General features: G+C 37.7%; 1 protein-coding gene across 1 annotated transcript; it reads right to left on the reverse strand.

Annotated features, from left to right (window-relative positions):
- Positions 1–23,615, reverse strand: BRDT (bromodomain testis associated). Its single transcript, XM_051624965.1, is given in 20 exon segments — positions 1–69; positions 709–865; positions 2,075–2,259; positions 3,520–3,593; positions 6,701–6,839; positions 8,072–8,184; positions 8,878–9,049; positions 10,260–10,327; positions 11,237–11,359; positions 12,844–12,954; positions 13,074–13,366; positions 13,442–13,629; positions 14,842–15,030; positions 15,235–15,363; positions 16,400–16,647; positions 16,650–16,752; positions 18,698–18,870; positions 20,246–20,375; positions 21,115–21,252; positions 23,424–23,615. Coding segments are annotated over 20 exon segments (2,994 nt in total).
- Positions 23,616–23,863: the final 248 nt, after the last annotated feature.

The following is a 23,863-nucleotide window of genomic DNA, read 5'->3' on the forward strand; positions in this document are numbered from 1 at the left end:
TTACTGAAGATATTCTTCAAAAGCTGCCATAATGTCACTCTGCTGATATATATCAATTGTCCAAGACATCTGCAAGAAAGCAAATTAACGTATTTTCAGAATAGCTGGACATTAATTATTAAATATTTGACCTTCACAGTAGTAAAGATTTAAGAAAAAGCTACAAAGCTTCTTCCTAAAAAGTTTGTGCTTCCTCCATTATTACAAGTTTGAGTGTGAATGTTGAAGTTCTCACTGAAAAAAGTTGAACAGGATGAAAGCCTCAGTAGACCTTACCTGAATCTAGCATGATCTCACACTGCAGTTCTTACATTCCTTTGTACAATATTATGATTTAAAAGGCTCAGTTTTCATGTTGCAGACCACAACAGTATGATTAGCATTTCATTGACATGGAATATACTAAAGAGGACAGATATCTTGCAAGACTTGAGGTTTGAGGTTATTCAAAAGGCCGGGACTCCCCTTTAAAATTTCATTTTACCATGCAATTATTCTAAACTTATGGGAGCAACAGTATCAACAGACAGCTTTTAATATTCCACCACTTGAAGACGTACTTTGAATTTCCCATTTCATTTTCTGGACTAACTCCTCAGGATAGTTCTGCTGTTTTCAGTCAGGCCCTTTAAAGCAAGGATATGAGCTAACGTTTTTATGCCCTGCTCAAGTTGAAAAAAAAACAGCTGGCAAGAGTCAGCAACTTACTGCTTCTGTCCTCCTGCGTTCTTGTTCCATTTTTCTAGCCAAGTTACGGTCTTGAACAGGAGTAGGTTCTTGAGCTTCAGGCAGTTGTTTGTTCTGCTCTTTCTGGGGCTCACAGGCTGTTGCTGCCATGGCACCCAGGCCTGTGCCTTCATGGCCACTTTTAAAGAAAGCAGAAGAGATCAGTATAGGATAGAAGTTTTTTCTTCTTCACAACAAGCCTTTGCACTTGAAGAGAATTCTGCAAAGAGCTTAGATTAGCACATAGCTCTCAAACTGTGGTTCTGATTTACCTGTTGGTTCATAGTAATCTCCCTTTGTAAGAGGTAGGTGCACACAATTGTTGGGCTGTATTAGGATGTTTCCTGTGTTCCATTTTCAATCTATATGCACACAGGATTTACATACATTCTAGACAAAGCTTACATGCACCGTGACATATACACACATTTCTTTTACTTTGTTGTTTGGTTTTTTTTTGGTTGTTTTTTTTTTACTTTGTTTTTTTTGTTTTCCTGTTCAACTAATTATTTGAGTTATATTTCACTAACTTCAGGCGAACATCTGTAGTACCTTATTTGATAGAGCTACATGCCAAGATTCTTCCATGTGGAAACCTACAGCAACTGGAAGTGCCTGGACTGTTCACATTTTGAGCAGGGAGTGTACTCGTGAGTCTCTCAAATGCTCTGTGTATTAAAATAATACACTCTGAACAAGTGACCTATTCTAATACAGCCAGTGACATGGAGGAGCAGGAGAATTTAGGAACTAGCTCAGGCTTATGTTTCACAGGGTCAAACAGACAAGAAAAAGTTAAGACTACTGAAGAGGGAAATATTACAGAAGGTAGAATTTCAAAAAGATGGCAAACACCAATCTAAGATATTACTGCAATGCAGTAATTAGTAGGCAGTCACTTATCCCACTCAGCATAATAATAGACCTCAGATGGGATAGGTATGTGGGCACACACTAAAACAGTAGCTGCAGACAACTCAGGAAGATGCTACAGCAGTAGCTTTCTTGAGTATGTTTCCCAACAGCAACACAAAGAATTCTGCTGCCTAAAGTCGTGCACACTGGGATTCCTTTAGCTATGTTAGCACCAAGTTCTTGAAGACTAGATTATCCTCTTACGATAGCAATAAGACTGGAATTGCCCTGGCTACTGCTCATTTGCAAGAGAATAAAAAAGCCAGTTTGTGATTTTGGAAGTGCAGTTGTGCTTACAGTTGTACAGCTCCCACAATCACATGGAGGCAGCTGCAATCCCTCTCACATGGTATTTACCTAATCCAAACCACTCATCCCTAGTTCCAGTACAGTACAATTAAATAAATAAATAAATAAAAAAATTTAACCAGACATGGTTACAAACCTCTCTTTTCCTTCAGTAATTTTCTGCAGTTCTCTCTTGGCCTCCTCACTCCTTTTCTTTATTGCAGCTTCCCTGAACTCTTTGAAGCTCTCAGCAGATACTTTTATCGGAGCTGGACGTGTCATTGATTTACATAAGCTCACCCAGGAATCTATATTCTTAAATCTTGTGTCCTGAAGTTGTAAGAAAAACATGGCAGAGGCAAAAATACAAGTATTATCTGCTTAGTTCTTACATTAGCACAACATTGTTTTGACTGTACCTGTTTGGGAATATCTGCAACAAAATATCCTTACTTTTGGAGAATATTAGTACAAATACAGCAATCTAAGCAAACTTCAATATGTTTTCACATCAACTTTGAGATTCTTTAGCAATGTGCTAAAAATCATTAGCACTTGTAGCTATTATTACCAAATTCTTTACATCCACATCTCTATTTTTTAATTCCAGAAAACATGAATTCACAAGACTCAGCTTATACAAGGTCCATTGACAATATAGTAATATGGCAAACAACCATCTCATTTCTCTGCATAATCCTTTTGCAACAATAGTTTTCTATATGGCTTGTGGGTTTTGTTTGTTTTAAATACCCATGTTTTCTTCCTCCCAACCTCTAGTGGCCTTTTCTTCACGCTATAAAATCTGTATGCTGAAGAAGTACTGCTTCTAGTAGGTCACATATTATGAAACAAATACTTATTTTTGTAATTGAAACAATAATTTATTGTCTAGTTTTCAGTGCCTAAAGAAGAATTGTAGGAAAATTTTAATTCAACAGGCTACATATAAACTTTTTAGGCCTAGAGGCTGACACAATTATTTAGACTAGTAATTTTAATGTAATGTTTCAAATAACTGATTACCATGGAAGATTTTAAATAACAAAGAAAATTCCTCTGTTCCTTCATTTAAGATAACTTATTATATGCAAGGAAATATTTGCTTAGATTTCATTAAAACATTCAGATTATCTTTCAATTGTAATAATGTCATTAAAAGTGTTTTGTCTTGTTTCAGAAAAGCTTTTTCAATAGTACCCATAGCCATATTCCACACTACTGTTATTTCTGTTACTGGATCAGCAAAGAAAAGCACATTAATATCTTGAATATTAGAACTAGATCAAGGAACACTAATAGTTTAATATTTAAATCTAGATGAAATAAACTATAATTTTAATTACCATTTTGATATGTTATTTTTACCTTCTGAAATTATCAGAGCCTATAGATTTTGTTTGGTTGTTTTTTTGCACTAGAAATGAGACAAATCAATATAGTCTATAACAATACCAAAGACCTATGAGACATAAGCTATTTGAATTATAAAAGACCAGATCTCCAGAGAAGATCCCAGGACAAGGAATTATTGATCCTACTGATTATATTCAAGCTCTTCTCCTCAAATAGAACTTGAGTAGCACTTACATTTCTTTGAAGAATTTTGGATTTTGGTTCCACTGTGTTTTTGCCATTAGGTTCATCACTAGGTGTACAATGACCTGCTGGAAGAATAAAACACATTTTTTGGTCTTGTTCATTTTATAAACTATGTTTCCTCAAATTTAAGTGATAATAATCCAGTCATCCTAGAAATTGACTTAAGAATTTACACTATAAATTTTTTTTCTCATTATTATTTGGTTAAAAATGACAGAAATGCTCCCAAACATTTCCCAAGCTTGAGATGAACCGGAACAATTCCTCCAGTTTGGGACAGACAGGAATGGTTAAGCTCAAATACAGATGAGATTAGTTTTTTGTTAATTCCAGGAGAGGTCCAAGCATGATGCCCAGAAATTTTGGTCAGAAGGTCTCAACACAGCACCTTGCCAGTTGCTCACCACCTGTCCTCTCCCCATCCAGCCCTCTTCCATTTTGATTCCAGCATTATTTAGAAGTACCTCATTCATCATGTAAATTCATTTGGCTTAAAAGCTCTCCAGTCTGTTTACTTCACCAAAAAAAAAAAAAAAAAGGCAAATAGGTCATCCAGGAAGGGCCAGACATCACATTTCCAGTAGCCTCTAGGATGTATGAATACTTCATGCTGTTAGCTCTTTGTTACTTGTGAGGGGAAAAATACCTCAACATTTTCACAGGCAAAGTAGAAGTGCTATTTTGACAATACCAACTTCAGATTAACAGTTTTTATATTCTGTGTTACTGTAGAAGATCCATATTATTTTGTGTGAAAAACACTTTCCCTGAATATTTTAAGACTTAAAAAAACTTTTTAAGTTCAGGAACAGATACAATTTCCTACAGTAAGCCTGAAAATAGACTTGTTTAATACTAGGAACAGTTAACAAAAGCCATTGTAAAGTAGGGTTTAAAAAATCTGATGTATTACTTTTTATATTCCCTTTCTAAAGAGCTTCTGGGATGAAAATCTGGGTGTACTCTGAAAAAAACATTATTTTAGAACCAGATATGAACAACATAAGTATGTTAGGTCATTCAGCAATGACCCTCTGCTGCAGTTTGAGATGTTTCAGTATTTATTTGTAAGTAGACATTTGACAAGAAAGTGAAGTTGTTGGTTTTTTACACAAAGGATAGGAAAGTGTTAACCCCATTGCTAAGATCAAATTGGTCAATCTATTATACCAACTAAGAATAACTACCTGAAACTGAAAGTGAATTTGAATTTAAATTTATAGTTAGTTATAGCTGTCTTAAAGCTCTAGATATAACATATGAATATTGGGCTGTACCAAAAGTATTTCCAGCCATGGTCTTCAAAACAGACATTTTAGAGCTACTCCAGCAATGCCAGCCTTCACAGAGTGCTGCTTTTTAATGTGGAGGGAAGGAAGCTTGCAAGTTTCAGTTTCATAAGCTAAACTTCTGATCAAGCCACCACTGAATTCAGTAATACACTTAGCCTTCACCCATACCAGCAGAGGTGTCACAAGGCTAAAATCACAAACTCTTGTTTCAGAGATACAGATAACCTGACAGAAATGCCTGAGATGGGGATTCTCTACAAAATTCAACAAGTTGCTCTGAGCATCCAGTTCTAAAATACATTTCCCTGGTTTGATCTAAGTAGATGCATAAAGAGCACTCTGTGCTTCCCATTGATAGATCCTGAAGCTGTTCCAGGTTAGCAAAGTTTTTACACTTTTTTAAAAAAAGTGAAAGCCAAACCCTTGTATTTTCCCCTGTACCCCTTCCAGTTTTCTACAGGAGTTAACAGTGGAAAGGCTAAGGCAGCAATAAGCACAACTGGGGCATCTATCATTGCAGGAACACTCAAACACCACCACATTATAGAAGGAGACATAACTACATATGCATAACAGTGTAAAAAACTCTGCTATGCAACATAATGCTGGAGTTCAGGTCTACTCAAAGGCAGATCTTCATTACTGAATAGTTCCCAGATTAAACACGGGAGCTGCTCTACAACTGTCCCTTGAAAAAGGGAGGAAGATGGAAACAATCCAAAATAAATGAAGCTTAGCAATAAAAAGTAGCAAACTTTGGCTATGCTTTTTTTCTACAGTTATAACAACAGTGAGCTTGATTTATTCCTGCTTGTTTTCCCATCCTTTTAACATATTAGGATAACACCAAGATCTTGTTAGTTTCAGCCATGCAGTGTATAGGTCAGAAAATCAAGTTTCAGGCAGCCTGCAAACTTTCTAAGTGAGTATCATAAGCTGAATCCATGGAACTGATGTACCGGCTCCTGCTGCTAAAGTCTAAACACCGGGGGTCAAGTATTTGTGTGGATAGGTGTATTAAGGCCATTAAAAAAAAAACAACTGAATTTTTTTGAATTAAATCTCTATTTTTAGAGTTGCTTTAATACAACTCACATATCCAGCATTATTTTGTGGCAATGACAGAATAATTAATCAGTGAGAAGGCTGCACCTTTTAATTTCAGTAAGTTTTGAGAAGCTTGTTCCCTCCCCTGTTCAAGCCTATACACGTAGTCTAGAGAGGAAAGAGTAAAGCAGGAACCTAAGCGAGCATATCTGATAACACCAGGCTGTCAACATGGATGTTCAGTCCAGCTTAGAATTCTTTAGTTTGAAATATGTAGCAGGTCTGATGCATCTTTATATGGAACACAGGTTCCAGGGAACCTGTGTTCTTGTAATAACTAATGTGTTCCATGGTAAAAGCCAGTCTGACATTGTTTTACTATCAAATCCTTGTCATCAAGAGCCAGAGCTGGTAACTCAAAATACACAGAAAGTGGCCTATGAAGATAACTCCATGAAGCTTCAGCAGAAGACATCTTAAGGGCCAGGGAAGTATATCAGATCAGAGCATCATTTCCCTCAGACTTGCTGGAAGGCTGAGTTACTTATCCCTAGTACTAAAGTCGGAAAGCTAAGTTCTTAAACCAGAAAAGTAATTTGCTTTATATAACACACAAAAAGAACCAAACATGCATTTCACTTATTTTTTTCTTTCAAAAAAACCTGTAAATCACAAAGAAAAAGAGCAAAGGAAAACTGCACCCCCTCCATTATTCTGTGAACTGGTTCATGTACAAATACTCAGCATTTTATTTCTTTAAACCAGGTTCATATACATTTTTAACTGTGCACTCTTATATCAGTAACAGTTTTTATTATGACAATACATACTTTGATCTTGACTTATGGATATTGACTCAGTTTTCTCACTGTCCTTGTTTTGAAGTGTATTTGATTCATCTAGCTGTAATGTTTGCTCATCTTGTTTACTGCAGTCAGCACTGTCAACCTGGGAAGTTGTGTTGGATACCTAGAAGAGAAGTTAAACTTCACAATATGTTCTGAAGTTCTGAATGTGTAGATCCTTATTATACAGCAGCAGGATTAAAGATTCTGGAAGCTTAGAGCAATAATTTTTTGCAGTTCTCACTTCTTTAAACACCAAAGAAGAATAAGATCTCATTGTAGTAATCAAAGCAAGTTCTTACATTAGCATTCTGGATTTAAAACAGTAACTGCTCAGATGTCTTGAGTGATGGAGCTGGTAAAATACGAGAACTTGTTACAAGCTCTGTAACCCTTAACATAGTACAACAAAACAGAAGTTGCCTTTTACTGTTGTAAAGCCAGTTGCTCCACTCTGGCTTATGGATCAGGGTGAAGGGCAGCTGTATTACTTCAGTGGTAGTTTTTCACTTCATAAGATTGGGTGGTAATCCCCTTGGACTGGGTAAGGTGTTGCACAAACCCGAGTCTCATAATACATACTACTTGCTGCCTTTGGCTAGTGGATGCAAATGGGAAAAGGCAAGTTGCTTTTCTTCCTTTCTTGCAGGACACATTCTTGTGCTAAAGCAGCTGTGTTTGAAACCATGTTGAGAAAGACAGTTAAACGTCTTAAGATAGAAGAGATCATGCTGCTACTGTAACATCAATAACTTACTTTGCAACACTGAGGCCCTTCTGACCAGGATACTCTCCAAGAAAATATTAAGACAGAAATCAACAGTGACAAAATATTTCACAACCTTATCTATGACCCTGAAAGCCCCAGTTTTCATGGCTCTAGAAACAGAAAGGAAAATCAACACTTTTCCAGGAAAAGCTCGAGTCTTCAGAGTATTACTGAACTAATAACATTGGTATTTCTAGAATACAGGAACTTCACTTAAGCTACCCATCTCTTTTGTAAAACTGTAGGTTTACAGGGTGGGCTTTTAACCTGAATGTGTGCAAAGGTTACTTAACTTTAAGCTATAGCACTGAAAATAAAATAAGCTTTGTAGTATATTGTAAATTGGATATATTGATTAGCCAAATTTTTCTTTTGTGTTGCAGCAAACAAGCAATTAATGAACTATTAAAGGATACAAGTAACTTTAGTTAGTGGAGTTCTCAATAACTTTTGTTGTAAACCTCCAGTGGCCTTCTTTGCATCAAATTGGAGCCTGGAATATGGTATTAGTGCTTATTTAAAGGAGTAAGAACATGCTTTAAATAAGTTACTTGAAAATAATGCATTGGAGAGAAGCATGTATTCACCTCTGGAAGGGCATGTGTGCACTGGGTGAGAGAAGACTGATCTGTCCTTGGACTATCTGGAGGCGTTTGTTGGTCTGGAGCATCACACAGAGCAGACACAGCCGAGATCATACCTGAGAAAAAAAGTAGTGTCACAGTTTCAATCTCTGGATTAACTGGATATGAGAAGATATGTATCCTAGCTGCAAGATTTGAGAAAAGTATTTTAAATTAGTTTTTCATTGATTTCTCAGTTAATCAGCAGCTGGTTCAAGCTGTCTTTTACCAAAAACTCAGGAGTGTCTGAAGTGATTAGACCTTTTGAAGTTAAGGAAGGAAATGAGTACCTTCTTGGATCAAGTTTCTAAGCAACTTAATATTTGATGTCTAGACAACAGCAATCAGTTCAGAGGGCCTGCAGCACCAAGCCTTAAATCCAGCTAGTAGGTTTTTCAGACATATACATGTGTAGTGGTGATAGGTTTAAGCATCTGATTCCTGCCTCAAGGTGTTCAGCACTTCCTGTAACCCTGGTTCATCAAGGTGTCATTTTCCGTCTCAGAGGGACACCTCCTTCTGTTTTAATACTATTCTGCACCACCACAAGTGCCCCAGTAATCTGAAACCCTAGCCCATCCCCAGTGTTGCCACACTTGTATTTACATCATGCTCTTAATTTTTTATTTTTTTAAGATTTGATTTTCTATGACCCACTTGATAACCTCCAAAACCCCAATATAAGCTTATTGAGCAGGGACAAACATTAGTTCAGCCATCCCTTCTTTCCTCAGCAAATACAGCCATGCTTCTTGCCATAAAGATGTTACCTGAAGGAGACTGGGATTTTTGTTCTGATGGCTTAAGTGATCTATTCTGTAAAGGCTGAAGTCTCTGCAGTACGTTGGGAGGTGGCTGCTGCAGTTTAAACAATCCACAGTTCTGCAAGTTACTAGTAAGAGATGAGGTCTGTGCTTGCAGAACAGCATTGCAAGATGTCCTCTGTAAATGCAATGGTATTCTTTAAAAGAGATTGCAGTAGTTAATACAGCCAAATCTTAATTTACATAGCTATTTGACCCCCTTTTCCTTACCACTGCCTCAATTCCACTGTTTACAGGATTCAATAGTCCTTGTATTGTGATATTAACCTAGCATTTTCTAAGAGTCTAGATGACAAAAAACCCAAGAGGTGAACTGCACTGCCTTCATCTGACAGATACAGAAGACCCATGAGAACAAAACACAATGCAAGCATTTGAAGTGTCATGTTTGTTGTTACTCAAAAAGTCAGGTGCTGTTATACCTGACCAAGCTGAAGCTTAATTCCTGTATCCTGTTTTCATAGGTTTATTGCTGTCATTCTATCACTGCCGAGGCTGCATTTTTTTTTAAAAAAAGAAGGCATTGCATAATTCCTCCTCTGTCTTTCCTTATGAAGTTGCAGAAGGAGGAGCTGAATAATATGCAGCCTATTTCCCTGTATCCAAATAAGCACTTTAAGTGAAAGCAAGTCTACTGTAAGAAGAATTAAGGCTTTGGTGTGATCTTGCTTTGAAATCCAAGGGCTCTATCTCTGGTAGCTTCAGGGTAAACTGTGAAAGGCAGCTAAACACTGAGAAGAATCAACACCCACTGTATATACAGGAATAGAGCAATTCAATCAGCGGTATTAAAAATTATGTATAGATAAAAACTGTTGTCCCTTATAATACCACTATAGTAATAGCTAATATAAAGTATCCTGAAAATTACTAGTATCTTGTACAATTTGTTTGTTTTCCAGAGTAGAAGTGAGGTTATCAAGATAAAGAAAAATATTTAAGCAGGGTTTGCACTGTTCATTAGGTCAATTCTATACTCAAAGATCAAGATGGAGAGGATTTTCCTTTTTTGGGGGGTGGGTGGGATGGAAGGGTAGGATGTGGAGTGTTCTTCCCCTCTCTTCCCTTCTTCACCCAGCACAGAATCACCACAATTCTTGTAAGAGGTAAAAGCATCAAGACGTCTCGTAGTACATCAGTTTCTATACAGATACATAAGCTACTTTTAACAAACAGCAGATTTTATGTCTCCATGTAAACCAGTCCTACAGAACAAGTAGCATTCAAGCCATATTCGTTGTTTCCTGACAAAGTGACATCATTGTCAGTACCATTGTACACAACATAACTTTAGAGAAAAAGTGTTATATCCATTCAAGACAGTTTACCTTAGGCTTTTCCGTAAAAGTTGGACAGTTCTGCCTCATTCCAGTCTGTTTCAAACAGGTTTCTGTCACTGTAAATACCACAAGGTGGGTGGAAAAAACCTAATCAATCATTCCCATGTTTCGTTACTCACACATGAGATGTGAGTTGCTGTTGTACCTAGAGAGCTAAACCTCACTGCAAAAGGAACACTCCTATCCTAAATACTTTGACTTCAGCTTTATGTGTTTAGAAAATTTCTCCCAAATATAAAATAAGCCACCAAGATTCCTGCAGGACCTAAGTCTTTGCTGCCATCAATTACTTCACCATGTTTGTATCCTCACACTGCAGAGTTGAGCATTCATCTCTCACCTTACACTGTTAACTCATACAGATATCTACATTGCAAACTCCAGTTTCACAAATCTGTTCTGTCCTAGGAAATTAAAGAGAGTTCTGTGAACAGAGAGAAACAATGTCAATATCCTGGTACTGCAGCACTCTGATGTCCCTGGAACAAGCTTGAGACTACTTAAGCACCAGGATAGACTTGGGCTCTACAGTCAATCCTGTTAACACTTCTGTCCCTCAGCTTAGGGGCTAAGCCATACCCTGCAAGGTAAGGTGCCTTTCATGCTGCAGACTAGAAGATAAAAGTAGCCTAAATCACACTTTCAAAAAAGGAACCAAAATCACAAAAGTGAGCTATAGCCTAATAGTCACCAGGTTAGATACACAGACCTCTTGCTAGCTGATTTTGGTCCCTGTAGTTTTTAACTCACAAGGTAAGGGGATGTTGTAAATTTAAAAAAATAATTTCTTAATTTTTATAAAACCTCAGTATTAAGACACTAATTTAGTAGCACTGTAATTGAGCTTTCAACATGGAGCAAACCTACAAGGGTAACTAAATTCTTTGGTAAGCATATGCAACAGTAGATGCTAACTGAAAAACCAAATATTTTGCCTACAGAAATACAAAAGGAAGCTTTCTGACCTGATTCAGAGTCACTGCTATCTGAGGAGCTAGAACCACTGCTAGAACTGCTGCTAGAGTCTGAGGAGCTGCTGCTGTCACTCAGTCTGCTTGGTCTAAGACTGGACTTCACACTGTTTTCAACTGTGGGAGAAAAAGAAAGAATTTAGACCAACTTGCAATGGAGACTAAATCAACCTTGTTAGGTCTATTCTTCCATATAACAGTGCATCTTTTGCTATTTCCTCATCCACTGTCCACTTAGCAGTGGATTTGAGACCATTCTAGAGGAAGAAGATTTACCAGCAGCAAGTTAGTTGAATGAATGAAATAGCCAAGGAGAAGCTGTAATCACACAGCTCACAATCCTAAAGTAGGTTAAAAATGTGCTATCTTAAGACACAATTTAAGCAGTTTTCCTCCCTAAGTTTTTCTGCTGTTAAGAGCCTGTTTCTGTGGTCTTCATCTATAGCCAACTCTTTTCTAAGCCATATGTACTGCAGAATTGTAATCTTTTGCCATCTCCCCACCATCTGACTACTTGGCATCTGTAGGGTTAATTTAACTCAATGTATAGGGATTTTGCAGTCAAAAAGCTTTTTCAAAGTGTGTTGCTCTAATAGAAGCTTTGCAAATGGAAGCTACATGAATACGTTTCCCTGGATACAAGTCTTTGTTAAGTGCCAACTTAACTCTTGTAAACAAGCCAGATGCCAGTTGTAAAGATTCCCTGGCCTGCCTCCTCACTCTCCCTGCAACACATTCTTCATAATTTATTTCAGCTGCTTCTTCAAGATTTTCTTTCTATGATGTTTTCAGGCTATCATGTTTACCAGAGAGGAAAACTGTTGCCTGAGCTGATGCTGGATGCAAGCTTGTCTCTTGCAGGACTGCTTCTATCATTTCAGCTAACTGGTTTCACACAGCAGCTTAATAGATATCCAATAGAGGGCAATAGTAGCACTCACTATTTTAAAGAGGAACAACTTGACTTATGATAGTAACATCAACTGCATCGATCTGTTCTCAGTCCCTGGAAAGAACGGCCAGCAGGTGTAGATATGCTCAAGTACATACTGAATTTCTGGCTTTGATAATCAAATGTATGATTGCCTGAAAAACTGAATTGATTCTCCTAAGGCACTTCCTTAAGACTAAGGTAACACAGCACACCTGCCACTGATGCAGAAGTTTTGCTAGCATGACAACATTAATGAGGCTGCAGTGTAACAAGTGTGACTAGAGTTTGTCTTGAATATTTAAGTCACAGAAAGTGAGTTGCAAACAAATACAGACTGTGGGACACTCCTTCCCCCACCTTGTTTTCATCTGTCAGCATAACGGAGAAGGTGTCCCTTAAGCTCTCAGACTGTCATAATCTTTATTGGTAATAAAGGATTACTTGCAAGAATAAGGAAGATGTTTTAGAGAGGACAAGTAGCTGACCATACTTGCTGCTGTGACCCAGCTCATTCACTGTAGAAAGAATTCTAAGGCTAGTAGTGGGAAGCCTAAGACCTCAACTATTCTGAGGAGAAAGTCTGCAGCAGCACAACAGTACAAAAACCTAAAGGAATAATCCCATTTTAAACTATTCCTGTTGGAAATGAATAAAAGAGTCACATTACACTTGAGGTTCTTCTTAGGGTTCTGTTGACCATTGACATCCAGTAGTCTCTTCTGGAGCTCTTGTTTCCTCTCAGAAATAAGTTCTTCTTTTGACTTTGTTGGTATTTTATCTGCATGTGATTCAGAAGTTAACATTGCAGCAAAACCAAAACCAAGTCTAGGGATGTTTTGTTGTTATGATTGGTTTTGTTTGTTTGTTTGTTTTTAAAGCATCATTAATGCTACATACCCTGCTGCTTGCTTGGTCTCTTCCTCAAACAGATTGCCACATATTTCTGTAGTTGTCTGAGTGTTGAAGCCTTTAAAGTTTCAAAATCAATTTCTATCTCATTAGGGTTAGAGTTCCTCAGTGAAGGTTCTCTTGACTGTATTATATGGACAACTTTCCGAAGCTTATCTCCAGGGAGTTTATTTATGTCCAAACTCAGCTGTCTTTTTTCATCATAATTCATAGACTTGGCACCATCTTCATCTTCTGACTTACATGCCAACAAGACCTGCTGCATGGTTTTCTTTGATTGACTGCAAGGGAAAAAGTGTATCTCAGTACCAGCAGTTTAAAGTAATTTGACACCCACACTAGTGTCCCACACTTACATGTTTAAAGACAGCTTTTTCTTAGATTTCCTCTGGTGTTTTAGGTTTTTCTTCTTTTGAATCAGGCTTTTTATTTTGGATTTTTCCTTGTTCTTACTTTTCTCCCTTTTAGCCTTCTCTTTTTTCTTTTTCAGTCTAGGTAAGCATCCTCTGGTTAGAGCCTGCAAGTGCTGGTGAATAGCTTTAAGCTATCAAAAAGAAAAAAAATCCCACAATAGTCATAGGCAGTGTAGGATGAACAATAAACTGACCCGAAATATCACAGGAGATTTGTGGCTGAGTGGCTATTCATAGGATGTTTGCTTCCCAAATCAGATTTTCCAGGCATCTTACTATAATATACTCACAGACTATGTATTATAGAAGATGTAAGGCTACTTAGTTTATGCAAACATTTCTAGCAGCATATCTCTTCTAGCATCTAGTGAAGAATAAAATAGCAAAAAAACATGGCTGTAGGAGTATCCAGCAGCTTCTCTTTCATTTCAACCATTTGGGAAGCACATAAGAGCCATACTAGGTTAGACCTCTACAACATTACTGGATTGGGCTAGTGGAACAGGCCTTGTGCATCTTCAATCCATAAACCCCAGATATTTTGTGATTAAAAATGGCTAGTTGGGACATACTAACAGCTTCAGAGAAACACAAATTTGTTTCAACCTCATTGGAATGAGAAGGAACACAGACAATGAGAATTAGAATTCAGACACACTGAAATACTTCACTGTTGCAAAGGCCAATATTATCCTCATGCCCATATTCATAGATGGATGGTCTATATACTTCTCTGACAAATACTGAAAACTGTCCCTCATGTGACTAGCAGAATAAATGCTAGTTTTCCCCATAGTTTATAGACAGAGCAGCAGCAAGTTAAAGTTATGTTCATGCAAAAGCAAGACCCATTCCACTCTTAGCCAGTGAAGTTTCACATTAGCATGAGATTCCTTCTGTTTTACTCCATAATGAACTTTCTGAAGTAGAACTTAAGGACTTGCTTTTGTTTGGCTTAAAAGAGACTGAGCAAGAGAACAGAGCTCTTCAATCAAATGAAGGGAATACCACTGTTAGAAGAACAGAAGAACACTAAGCTACATGTGGATTATCTGGATGCTCTCATACCACAGCAACAGTGTTTGGAAGTTTAAGAGTCATCTGAAGAAATACTAGGCAAGACTACTAGAGCAATTATTCACTAAAACCAGTTCATATTTGCTGAGGCTCTACTCACTTAACAGTTGGAGGTGCTTCCAAACATGAATAAAGTTCTGTATTAAGAAAAACAAATTATTATCCAGTCTTTTAAATACTGATTCCTGATGCTAGGCCTTAGAATGGACAATGCAAGTGGTACTACCAGAGAGATTCTAGGTCATGCACAGAGGACTAATGCTTACATGCTCCTGAAGCTTGACAATGTGCATTGCTCTCTCCTGTTCAGTGTCTTCAGATGATCTTTCTTCAGAGGAGTCATCAGTACTGCTCTCACTAGAATAAGATTCTGTAACTTCTTTTGTTGGCTGTTGCAGAGGAACACTTGCAACAGGTTTGTCAGGAATTTTCGCAAAGTGCGCCTCAAAAACATCCTAAAGATTTAAGTTTGGAAACATCAGAGAGGTCAACATGTTTTTCAGATGTCTACAAACATCATGAAGTTGCTGCTTGTTTCCTAGAACTACACAGCAATATAGTAGTTGTTAACATTACTAGATGCTACATCAGGGTGTGAGATGACCACAAAGAAGTCTTAGTTCTACTCTTTTTCAAGTCTGACTTAAGTGATAACTCACCTGAAATTTTCTTGCCATAGCAACCATTTCATGGTCTGGAGGATAATGTTTGTAGCATCTCATGAACATTAATCTAACATCTGTAGCAAATTCTTGTATATCTCTATATTCAAAATTATCCATTTTTTTCTAGAGGAAAAGAAAATTAGTACACATTTAGGTCATAAAGGAAGAGAGCATCACTATTAACTGACAGAAAAAGAGGAATAATAATTTTGACATGCACTGTCAGGTTAATCTTCTATCAAGACACTAAATATTGTAAGAACTGTTATGGCAAGACCTGCTTCTCTTTTCTATGTTGTTCCTTTAACCAAGGAAGATAATTTCCTAATTTAAATGGATTTGCTAACTATAAGTGTTGTAAGGACTTCATAGAACTAGTTTCAGCACTAGGTCAAGGCAACAGTGCTCAGGTGATTTTATGTGGTCATGTACTCAGTAATTGTTTTTAATTCTAAGCATGGTATCTATACAAAGCCTATTTCATGATTGATTGAGTCAAAGTAATGGGCTAGAAACTGGGATATAACTTTCACATTGCAGAAGCCAGTTTTCAAGATAGTTCAGTAGACTGCTGAAATTCAACCTTCTCCACAAAGGTGGATCTTAACTTGGCTAAACAATTCAACCTCAGGCATGTGTGCAGTCTTCACAAAGCACTGGCCACATACCTCCATCTAGAAGAGTTCCTTTTTTACAGAAAATGTGATACGTGTCAAATAAATGCCTGATGCTGAGGTTCCAGGGCACTTAATCAAGGAGATTCAGAGAGAGCAGAAGTTGACATTACAGACTTGCATTTTGTTTTAGTGAATTAGTGACAGCAGTGCATATATACACTAAAAGATACTTAGCATGCAGCCTGCTTGGAAGTGCTTCATGGAGATGGTAATTCCCTCACTACTTATATTAGCTGTTTCAACAGATAAGTAAATAAGCCACTATGCTTATGGTCACAATGAGATTTAGAAGACTTTCTTCAGTGAGCTGTGGCATAGTTTGTTGCGAGAGAAGTGTTATGTGGTTTCTATGCCCATTATTTCTTTCAAAGGAGAAGCAGCTTTCATGACACCTTTTCAGCTAACTCTGTTAAAATCCAGTCATTACACAAGTTATTCAGGCAACCACACATGTAGCCCTGTTCCTTCTTAAACATACTTACTTTAATGGTTCCCAGGTCTGTAGGATGTTTGGTGATCCCTTGATTCTCATGAAGCGAAAAAGATGCAACAGGTTTTAAGAAAGGCTGTGCATATGCTGCATGTTTCTTTGAAAACATTTCTTTGAGTATTTCCTTACAATGTTTTAGTTGTTTTGACAACTGAGTCTTTTTAAGAATTTGAGGTGACTGCTGAGAATCTGTTGGAAGATTATTTGGTATCATACATTCATTTTCACCTCTTCATGCATTACAGCTTTTCTTTCATTAAATGTTACAGAAAATTTACCCTTGGCTGTGAATATTGAAGTAGTAGGAGTTGTAGTGTCAGCCTTCCTTTTCACACCTTTTTTTGCCTAGGAAAATAAGATTTTACAGAATAAAATACAGATGTCTAGAACAGCAAGAGAATGTCCAGCTTTCAGACTACACAAAAAAATCTAAAAAATAACTATTTATAGCAATTGGAGTTAGAATAGAATGTGGTACTTGCACAAGTTCAGGCTGAAAACATACAAGGCACTGCAAGAACAGCACACCAAGCTCAATCTTAGATGTAAAGGAAGGAACTGCAGGAAAGTGCTGCAGGTCAGGTTGCAGTCAGTTTTTAGCCATTTGAGAAGATTCTAAGAAACTGGTACATTATGGAGTTACCACAAGATGACTGCCATGGAAAGGGCAAAATTTACTACAATTAGCTTTTAAGCCTGATTGAGGGCTTTGTGTACAAGGTTTATCTTTATTTCTCTTTAACCTGGGTGATATTTGGTTTGGAATTGATACAATGTGTGTTTGATCATCAAGTGTAAATATACACAGTAAGAGAGCCTGGCACATGTGCCTGTTCCTCATTGGAAGAGGAAAACCAAAACCAACTCAATACAGGAGTTTGTATCTGATGAAAGCATCAGATGTTCACATACAATTCAGATTGCAGTTAACAAGAATTTGCTTTTGCAATCTATAAACTCCCTCCAATGTAGTTACACAGTGTTTAAGCAAGCATGCTATTCTTGAGGAATCAAGCATTTGATTTACATTGAAAACATGCAGAATCATTAACTAGAAGTTAGAAATAGCTTTATTTTAATACTAAAACAGTTATCTACACCTCAAGGAAAGAATAGTTTCTACTTCAAAGTGAAGCCTACAGAAGTATAGTAGCACACTTCAAAAGTGACCATCTTGAAGGTCACTTTGTTTCTTTGAGAAAAACTTGTTAAAACCACACAAATAAGAAAAGATGCACCAAGCAGCCATCCCAGTTTCTGCTTAGTTTCTAGAATCCGCATTGACCCAGAAGGTTTAATAGAGAGCTCTTACTATCTTCCATCACAAAAGATGTTTTTAAACCATGTTGTTAAGAAATACTAGACATTTAGCCTAAATTAGTAAGTTTTAAATGGAATTCATCACTCCAAGTCAATAATTCAGCATTGGGAGGCAGGGCTCACAGCATAAGGTTGTGCTGTTAGGGATACTGTTTGTTAGCATCAGTAGCTAGATTTGCTGAAACCTGTGGCTGCAAGCTGTAAACTTTCACCCAGGTATACTTTTGGCTGGGAGAGAGTTAATTTTCTTCCTAGTAGCTGTTACAGTGCTGTGTTTGGAATTTAGTATGAAGAGTAAGGCTGATAACGCACTGATGTTGTAGTTGTTGCTAAGTAGTGTTTATCCTAAATCCATGCTCTGCCAGCAAGCAGATGCACAAGAATTGCAAACCAGAAGAGGCTATAACTGCCAACAGAAGCTGTAAACAACTTGGCAAGATAGAGACAGTTAATAGCCTGTCTTGAGACAGAGAAATAATCCAATAAGGTGTTAAAAGATCCCAGACCAGAAATTGGACCAAGAGGCATGTGAAGAACATGAGGGGCAAGTGCATAGATTGCAAGGATACAATTGCCTAGGGATTTCTTCGTTCAAGGTCCCTCCCTGGAGGCACCCAGCTCTAGCTGTTTTTCTGCTGTACTGTCTGAAGAATTATTTTTTTATCTAAGAGTTGATACCAGAGAGTCCTCTATGGGAAACCTAGGGCCAAACCTAAGGAAAAGGGAATCACTTGAGAGAGAGCCTATGTGTATGAAAGGAGCACTCATCCACTCACCCTCTGCAAGGAGACTTTGATCCTAGCAGTAAAGGCTTGCTTATGTCTGGGACTCCTAGGACGGTGTGTGTCTGCTGGAGTGGCTTCTCCCTTAACAGATACTGCAATAAGTGTGGCTTCTGTGTTTTTACTGTTAGAGCCTGAAGCAGCAATTTTAATACCTTTGTTTCTGAAAGTCGTTTGAGAAGACTTACTTCTGTTTTAGGGACTGCAGTTGGCATTAAAGTAGTCAGCTGAGCAGCAGCCAAAGGAGGTAGTTTAACATGATGTCGCTCTTGAGTCATCAATGGAGGCTGCTCACTGCTTTCAGCTTGTTTCTGAGTTGTGGTTTGTTCATTTGAAGTCCCAGAATTTGGCTGCTGTGTTTCTGGTTGGTTTAAAACAGGAAATCTTAAAAGTTAGGTCTTAAATATTCCAGTTAATTTATTTCATGTTCACATAGAACAGTTGTTAATGGAATCACTCTTCCACATTCAAACTATACAAATAAATACAAATAAGAGCATTGTTACATATAGCAATGTTGGTATCCTCCTCTGCTTATGACCATCACTACCTCAGCTAGAACATAGTATGAAGTCATGCACATTTGGCTTCAAGTAAGCTGTGGATTAACCTCAGAGGGAAATCTTTTACTACAGTCACTTCTACTAGTTGAACCAGTATATTCTGCCAAGGCAATTAATTGCTTGAGATTTTACTCAAATTAGCTAATAAGAGCAGGAAGCCAGAGGAGTATTCTCTTTTTCCCCCTAGACCCTCAATATTCTCAAGAAACGACCAAAAAATCCACTACTTTTCCATATCCATCTATCAGACCACGGTAGAGAGTTTGGCTCCTCAAATATAACTTGAAGAGGAAAGTACAGAGATCTAGCAAACTGTAATACTATTTTGCAGAAACATTTGAAGTCTTCAGGAGACCCTGAAGAGCTATGTGGTTAGCCAATTAATAAAAGCATCTGTTAAGTGACACAGTAAGAACTGAGCTAGTTAAGATCACTGCTGCATGGCTGTGAGAAGGCAAGGGTGAAGAAGCTTTACAGCTCTTTCAAGATGTAGCTAACTCTTCCCCAACAACTGACAGCAGTACCTCCAAGCCAGTTTGGGGGACTACTTAGAGACCTCCAAATGTACCTGTTGAGATGCATATGTGATTCCAGGCACTGCATAGTCTTACTTCTATCAAGATAAATATTTATTCTTTGGCAATTTTGAGAGCTGAGATGTAGAAGTGAGTCCTTTGCACAAGTGAAACAAGCTATGAGATCAATTAAAAGCCGTAAGAAGTCAGTGATGAATAAATCTGATCCAATCACCTGACCCCTTGCAGTTGGGCTTCCCAATGTCACTTTAAGCACTTGCTATGTGATTTGCTCAAAAGTTTGGGGAATCTTGACTGCATAATCCTTTTTGTGAGCAAGACCACTGCATTTCACCATAAGTTTGCCTGTGAAGCTACGCTGTTACACTACTAATGGAATTGTTAATTCTGATTTTTATCCTGTCTTAACAATACTTCATTAATAGAAAATAGAAAATTAATATGTATAAAAAATATGGCTGCACTGCATCTGCTAAAGCCTTATAGCAATGTTGTTACTTGTCTAATATGCTCTGGAGAGAGTGGAGAGCACCCCAACTGCTCCAGGGTTGAGTTGTGACATGCTACGGAACACTCTCTGTTTCCAGGTTTTGCTTATTTAATATGTTAACCAATCAACACAGAATACAGGTCTTACCTTCTGGCTTATTTCGTTTTCTCTTTCCTTTGTTGGGAATCAATATTTTTTCTTCTGGTGGCATTTGGGCTATTTTCTGCATAAACACTTTTTCTAGTTCTTGGGCCATAAACACAATGTCATCACCAGGCTGCAAAATATAGTAACATTCAGAGTAAAGGAGAGGCTGTGGGAATGGAGGGCTGCCTTGTGAAATAAACAGTCTACAGAATCCTACTCAAACAGATCAACACATACCACCAGTTCTACAAGTCCTTGCTATCTTTGTCCACTCCCCAACTCACTGCAATACATCTGGCTTTCATTATTGAAAGAATACTCCTCCCACTGTTCTGTTGCACAGCCCTACTTGCTTTATATCCAAATACTTCCCACAACAAAGGCAGAAGGGGGCAGATCCTCAACTCCCTTGTTCATGACTATGTTCTGAAGAAAGGTGTTGTAGCTTAAAGATGCTAAGACACAACCAACAAGTGTCAAAGTGCAGGGAGATGCTTACACTTCCAGTTATGCTAAACTTGTTGGAGGAGTGTTGCATGGCTCAGAGTTGCTATCCTTAAACTTGTATAGTAGTTACATAGTGCTCAGTGTTCATGACCTCTGCAGCTAAACCCCAGAGATTTTGCAGGTGGAATTCCTGTGCAGAAAAGGCTATGCACTCTGTTGTAACAGCAGCCTAGACTTGACTTACAAGCCCTCAGTCAACCCTAGCAACCAAGCCCCACCCCCCCATTCAGAGAAAATAGTTTCAAGAAGTCATGAAGAACCTGCCTGATTTTGTGCATGCTTTAATAACCATTTGCTTGGTTTAGACTTGTTTTTATTGTTCAATAGAATCAGTTAATGGTGAGAGATTTTATTTTGCATACCTTGTTATATACGTAGCAGTTAAAGAACATAGTTTTAAAGTCTTCAGTACATTCTGCAGCTTTTGTGTAATAATTGTGTTCCAGACGCTTTTTAATGGTGCTCAAGTCCATAGGTTTCTTTATAATACTGTAGTAATCCTGTGGTTTTGAAAGAGTCACACAACAGGTATAATTAATATTAGGACATGAATATTCTTACACATTTAATGATAAAAGCTAAATTGCAAAGGGGAGAACTGCATTATGTTGGATGGAATATTTTATTTAAAGATTTTCTCCTATAGTCATAGGCACCCCAGAAATAAGTCTTCAGGAACTCTTCCCCTCATGTTTTCTCCTCGCTCTTTCATGTAACATACACCATTCAAAGCCCCAAAGAATATTTTTTTTTAACAGGATCCAGAGAAAGACTGGCAGCAGTACTTATGAAAAGTATACGTACCTCTCACTTGTTATCTCAAAGCCATTACCTGAAGTAGCTCTCCAGTTTACAGAACAGGAGGAAAAGCAGCCGAAGACTGACTTTGTCAAAGACTCAGTCACTGATAAAAAGGAGCTGCCAAGTTTTCACAGTTGCTGATCAAATACTTCATCCTTTGGGTTTTATTGGCTCTCTCCTCAGGGTTAGTCTAGTGAAGGTGTGGTAATATGACTGAAAGGCAGCTGGAATGTGAACTATTGTGCTTATTTTGGTAGGGTGGCTAAAAGCTTGTGATGAGTGTGAGGTTGCTGGTGCCTTTAAGAAATCACAACAGGAATATCCCCACTAAGTTAACATATACATTGTAATGGTGTAAAGTTACTTCTCCTAAAGCTGTCCTAACTGTCAGTTTTAGTGAAATAAAAACAGCTAAATACATCTTGATGCAGACCATTGAATTTAACAAAACAAATGCAAGAGAATTTTTAAATAACACAGCTAATAATTAAGTATTGTCCATTCTGCATCTTCTGACACCTGAAGGAAAGAGGCAAAGGAGGAAAATACCTTCATTATCCTTGCAAGGGAGCCAGACTTTTGCTTGTTATTGTGCAGTGGTTGAGATAACACATACTTTGGAAGTCAAGTGGCTGCCTTCGAAATCCAGAGAAGCAGAACTGGCCTGAGGCCAGCTGCAAATGTTGCTGCAGCTTTGATTGAATGACCCTTAATATTAACCTTAAGTGACAGTTCCTTCCAAGAAGGTGAAAGGGTAAGAAGAGACACAGAAAGACAGTAACTTTGACCGTGCTTTTCAACAAACTGACCAAATAAGTTCATCAAAAGAAAAAGCTGCAGATAAAGGGTTTTGTCTGTTCTAAAAAGAAGCAATGATTTGGCAAAATTAGTCTTGGAAATTTGAGACAACTTAATACAGCTAAAGCTGGGGGTAGGCTAGGGTGGGGTTAGAAGGAATCACAGGAAATGCACCCTGGTTTATTTAATACCTTTCTACTTATCTACCAAGAGCAGTATCTGGTCATTTGAAATACCACTGTGTGAATAAATTATGTTTTCATTTGACTGAAAAAGCTGGAGTGATGCAAAACTGGAGTTTAAAGATACCTGAATTAAGACAATTTGTTACAAGACATATTAATTCACTTTGTTGCAATTAAATTATAAATAAACCCATAAGACAACACAGAACAACAAAGTAAGCATCACATTTTTTGTTTCCTAGAGGATTGTTCTACCAATGTGGTGTGATGAGAACACCATACCTCTTTTGTTCTTCCCTGTTTTTGCAAGGATATTTTATTCTTGAAACTTCAGAGCAAGATGCCAAAGTTGATTTGAAATTAAGATGTACTACAAGCATAATTACTCCTATGCATCAAACTGGATCCAGATTTGTCTATTTACTTTAGGGTCAATCAGATCCTCTATTCCATCATGAAGTATTCGACATTTAGAGAGACTGATTGCCTCCTATTAAAAATAAGAAACCTCAATGACAAAAGAAAATACTCATCATATGCATTGTTAAGAAATATGGCTAAACCAGCAGGGAGATGGAAAGAAGACAAGACAGAACATTAACATGTAGAAACTCCAAGAGGCCTGTCTAAGCTTTCTTATTATCCTTTAGAAATACTGATTTACTATAGTCTCAGATCAGAAAGTAGATGAACAAGAATGCAGCATTCAGTATGAACCAGAGAGAAAGCAGTTTTCTTGCAGACTTGGATTAATTAAAGGAGTTCATATGCAGAAGTAGTCTTCAATGTTCTGTTCCATAAGGAAAAAACTCTTTTAAAACTACCATTAATTCCCAAGTCCTGCAATACTTGACATATTATTACTCCAATTCCAAAATGGTTCTTACAGGAAGATTCAGTGCTGCTGCATCTACAGGCTGAAGAAATGGCCACGAGAAGTTATGTCTCCACAGGGCTTTCAAGACCACCCTCTCTAAGTACTGAAGTTGGTTTGTTTGACAACCACTATTTCTGTGATTTATGTATTCTGGTGGAGGAGGGTTAATAATAATAGAACGTCGTTGGTTCGGAACAGACATCTCTAGCAAGTTTGTGCATCCACTTGGTCAAAGATCTTCATTATACATCTAACCTGAGGGGGGGAAAAGAAGAAGTATTCAGTAAAGCTACCTAGATTTAATGCTGTTTACATGTACACTACTGTTTGTGCAGTGTCAATACTGTAGTCACAGGCTACCTTCATGAATCAACCGAGACACATTTTACAGTGCATAACTGGATATGCTGGACCATCAGAGGCCAGTGCTTTGGGTTCTAAGGAGATATA

This window comes from Apus apus, chromosome 7 (genome assembly GCF_020740795.1).
Source record: "Apus apus isolate bApuApu2 chromosome 7, bApuApu2.pri.cur, whole genome shotgun sequence".
NCBI classification, from domain to species: domain Eukaryota; kingdom Metazoa; phylum Chordata; class Aves; order Apodiformes; family Apodidae; genus Apus; species Apus apus.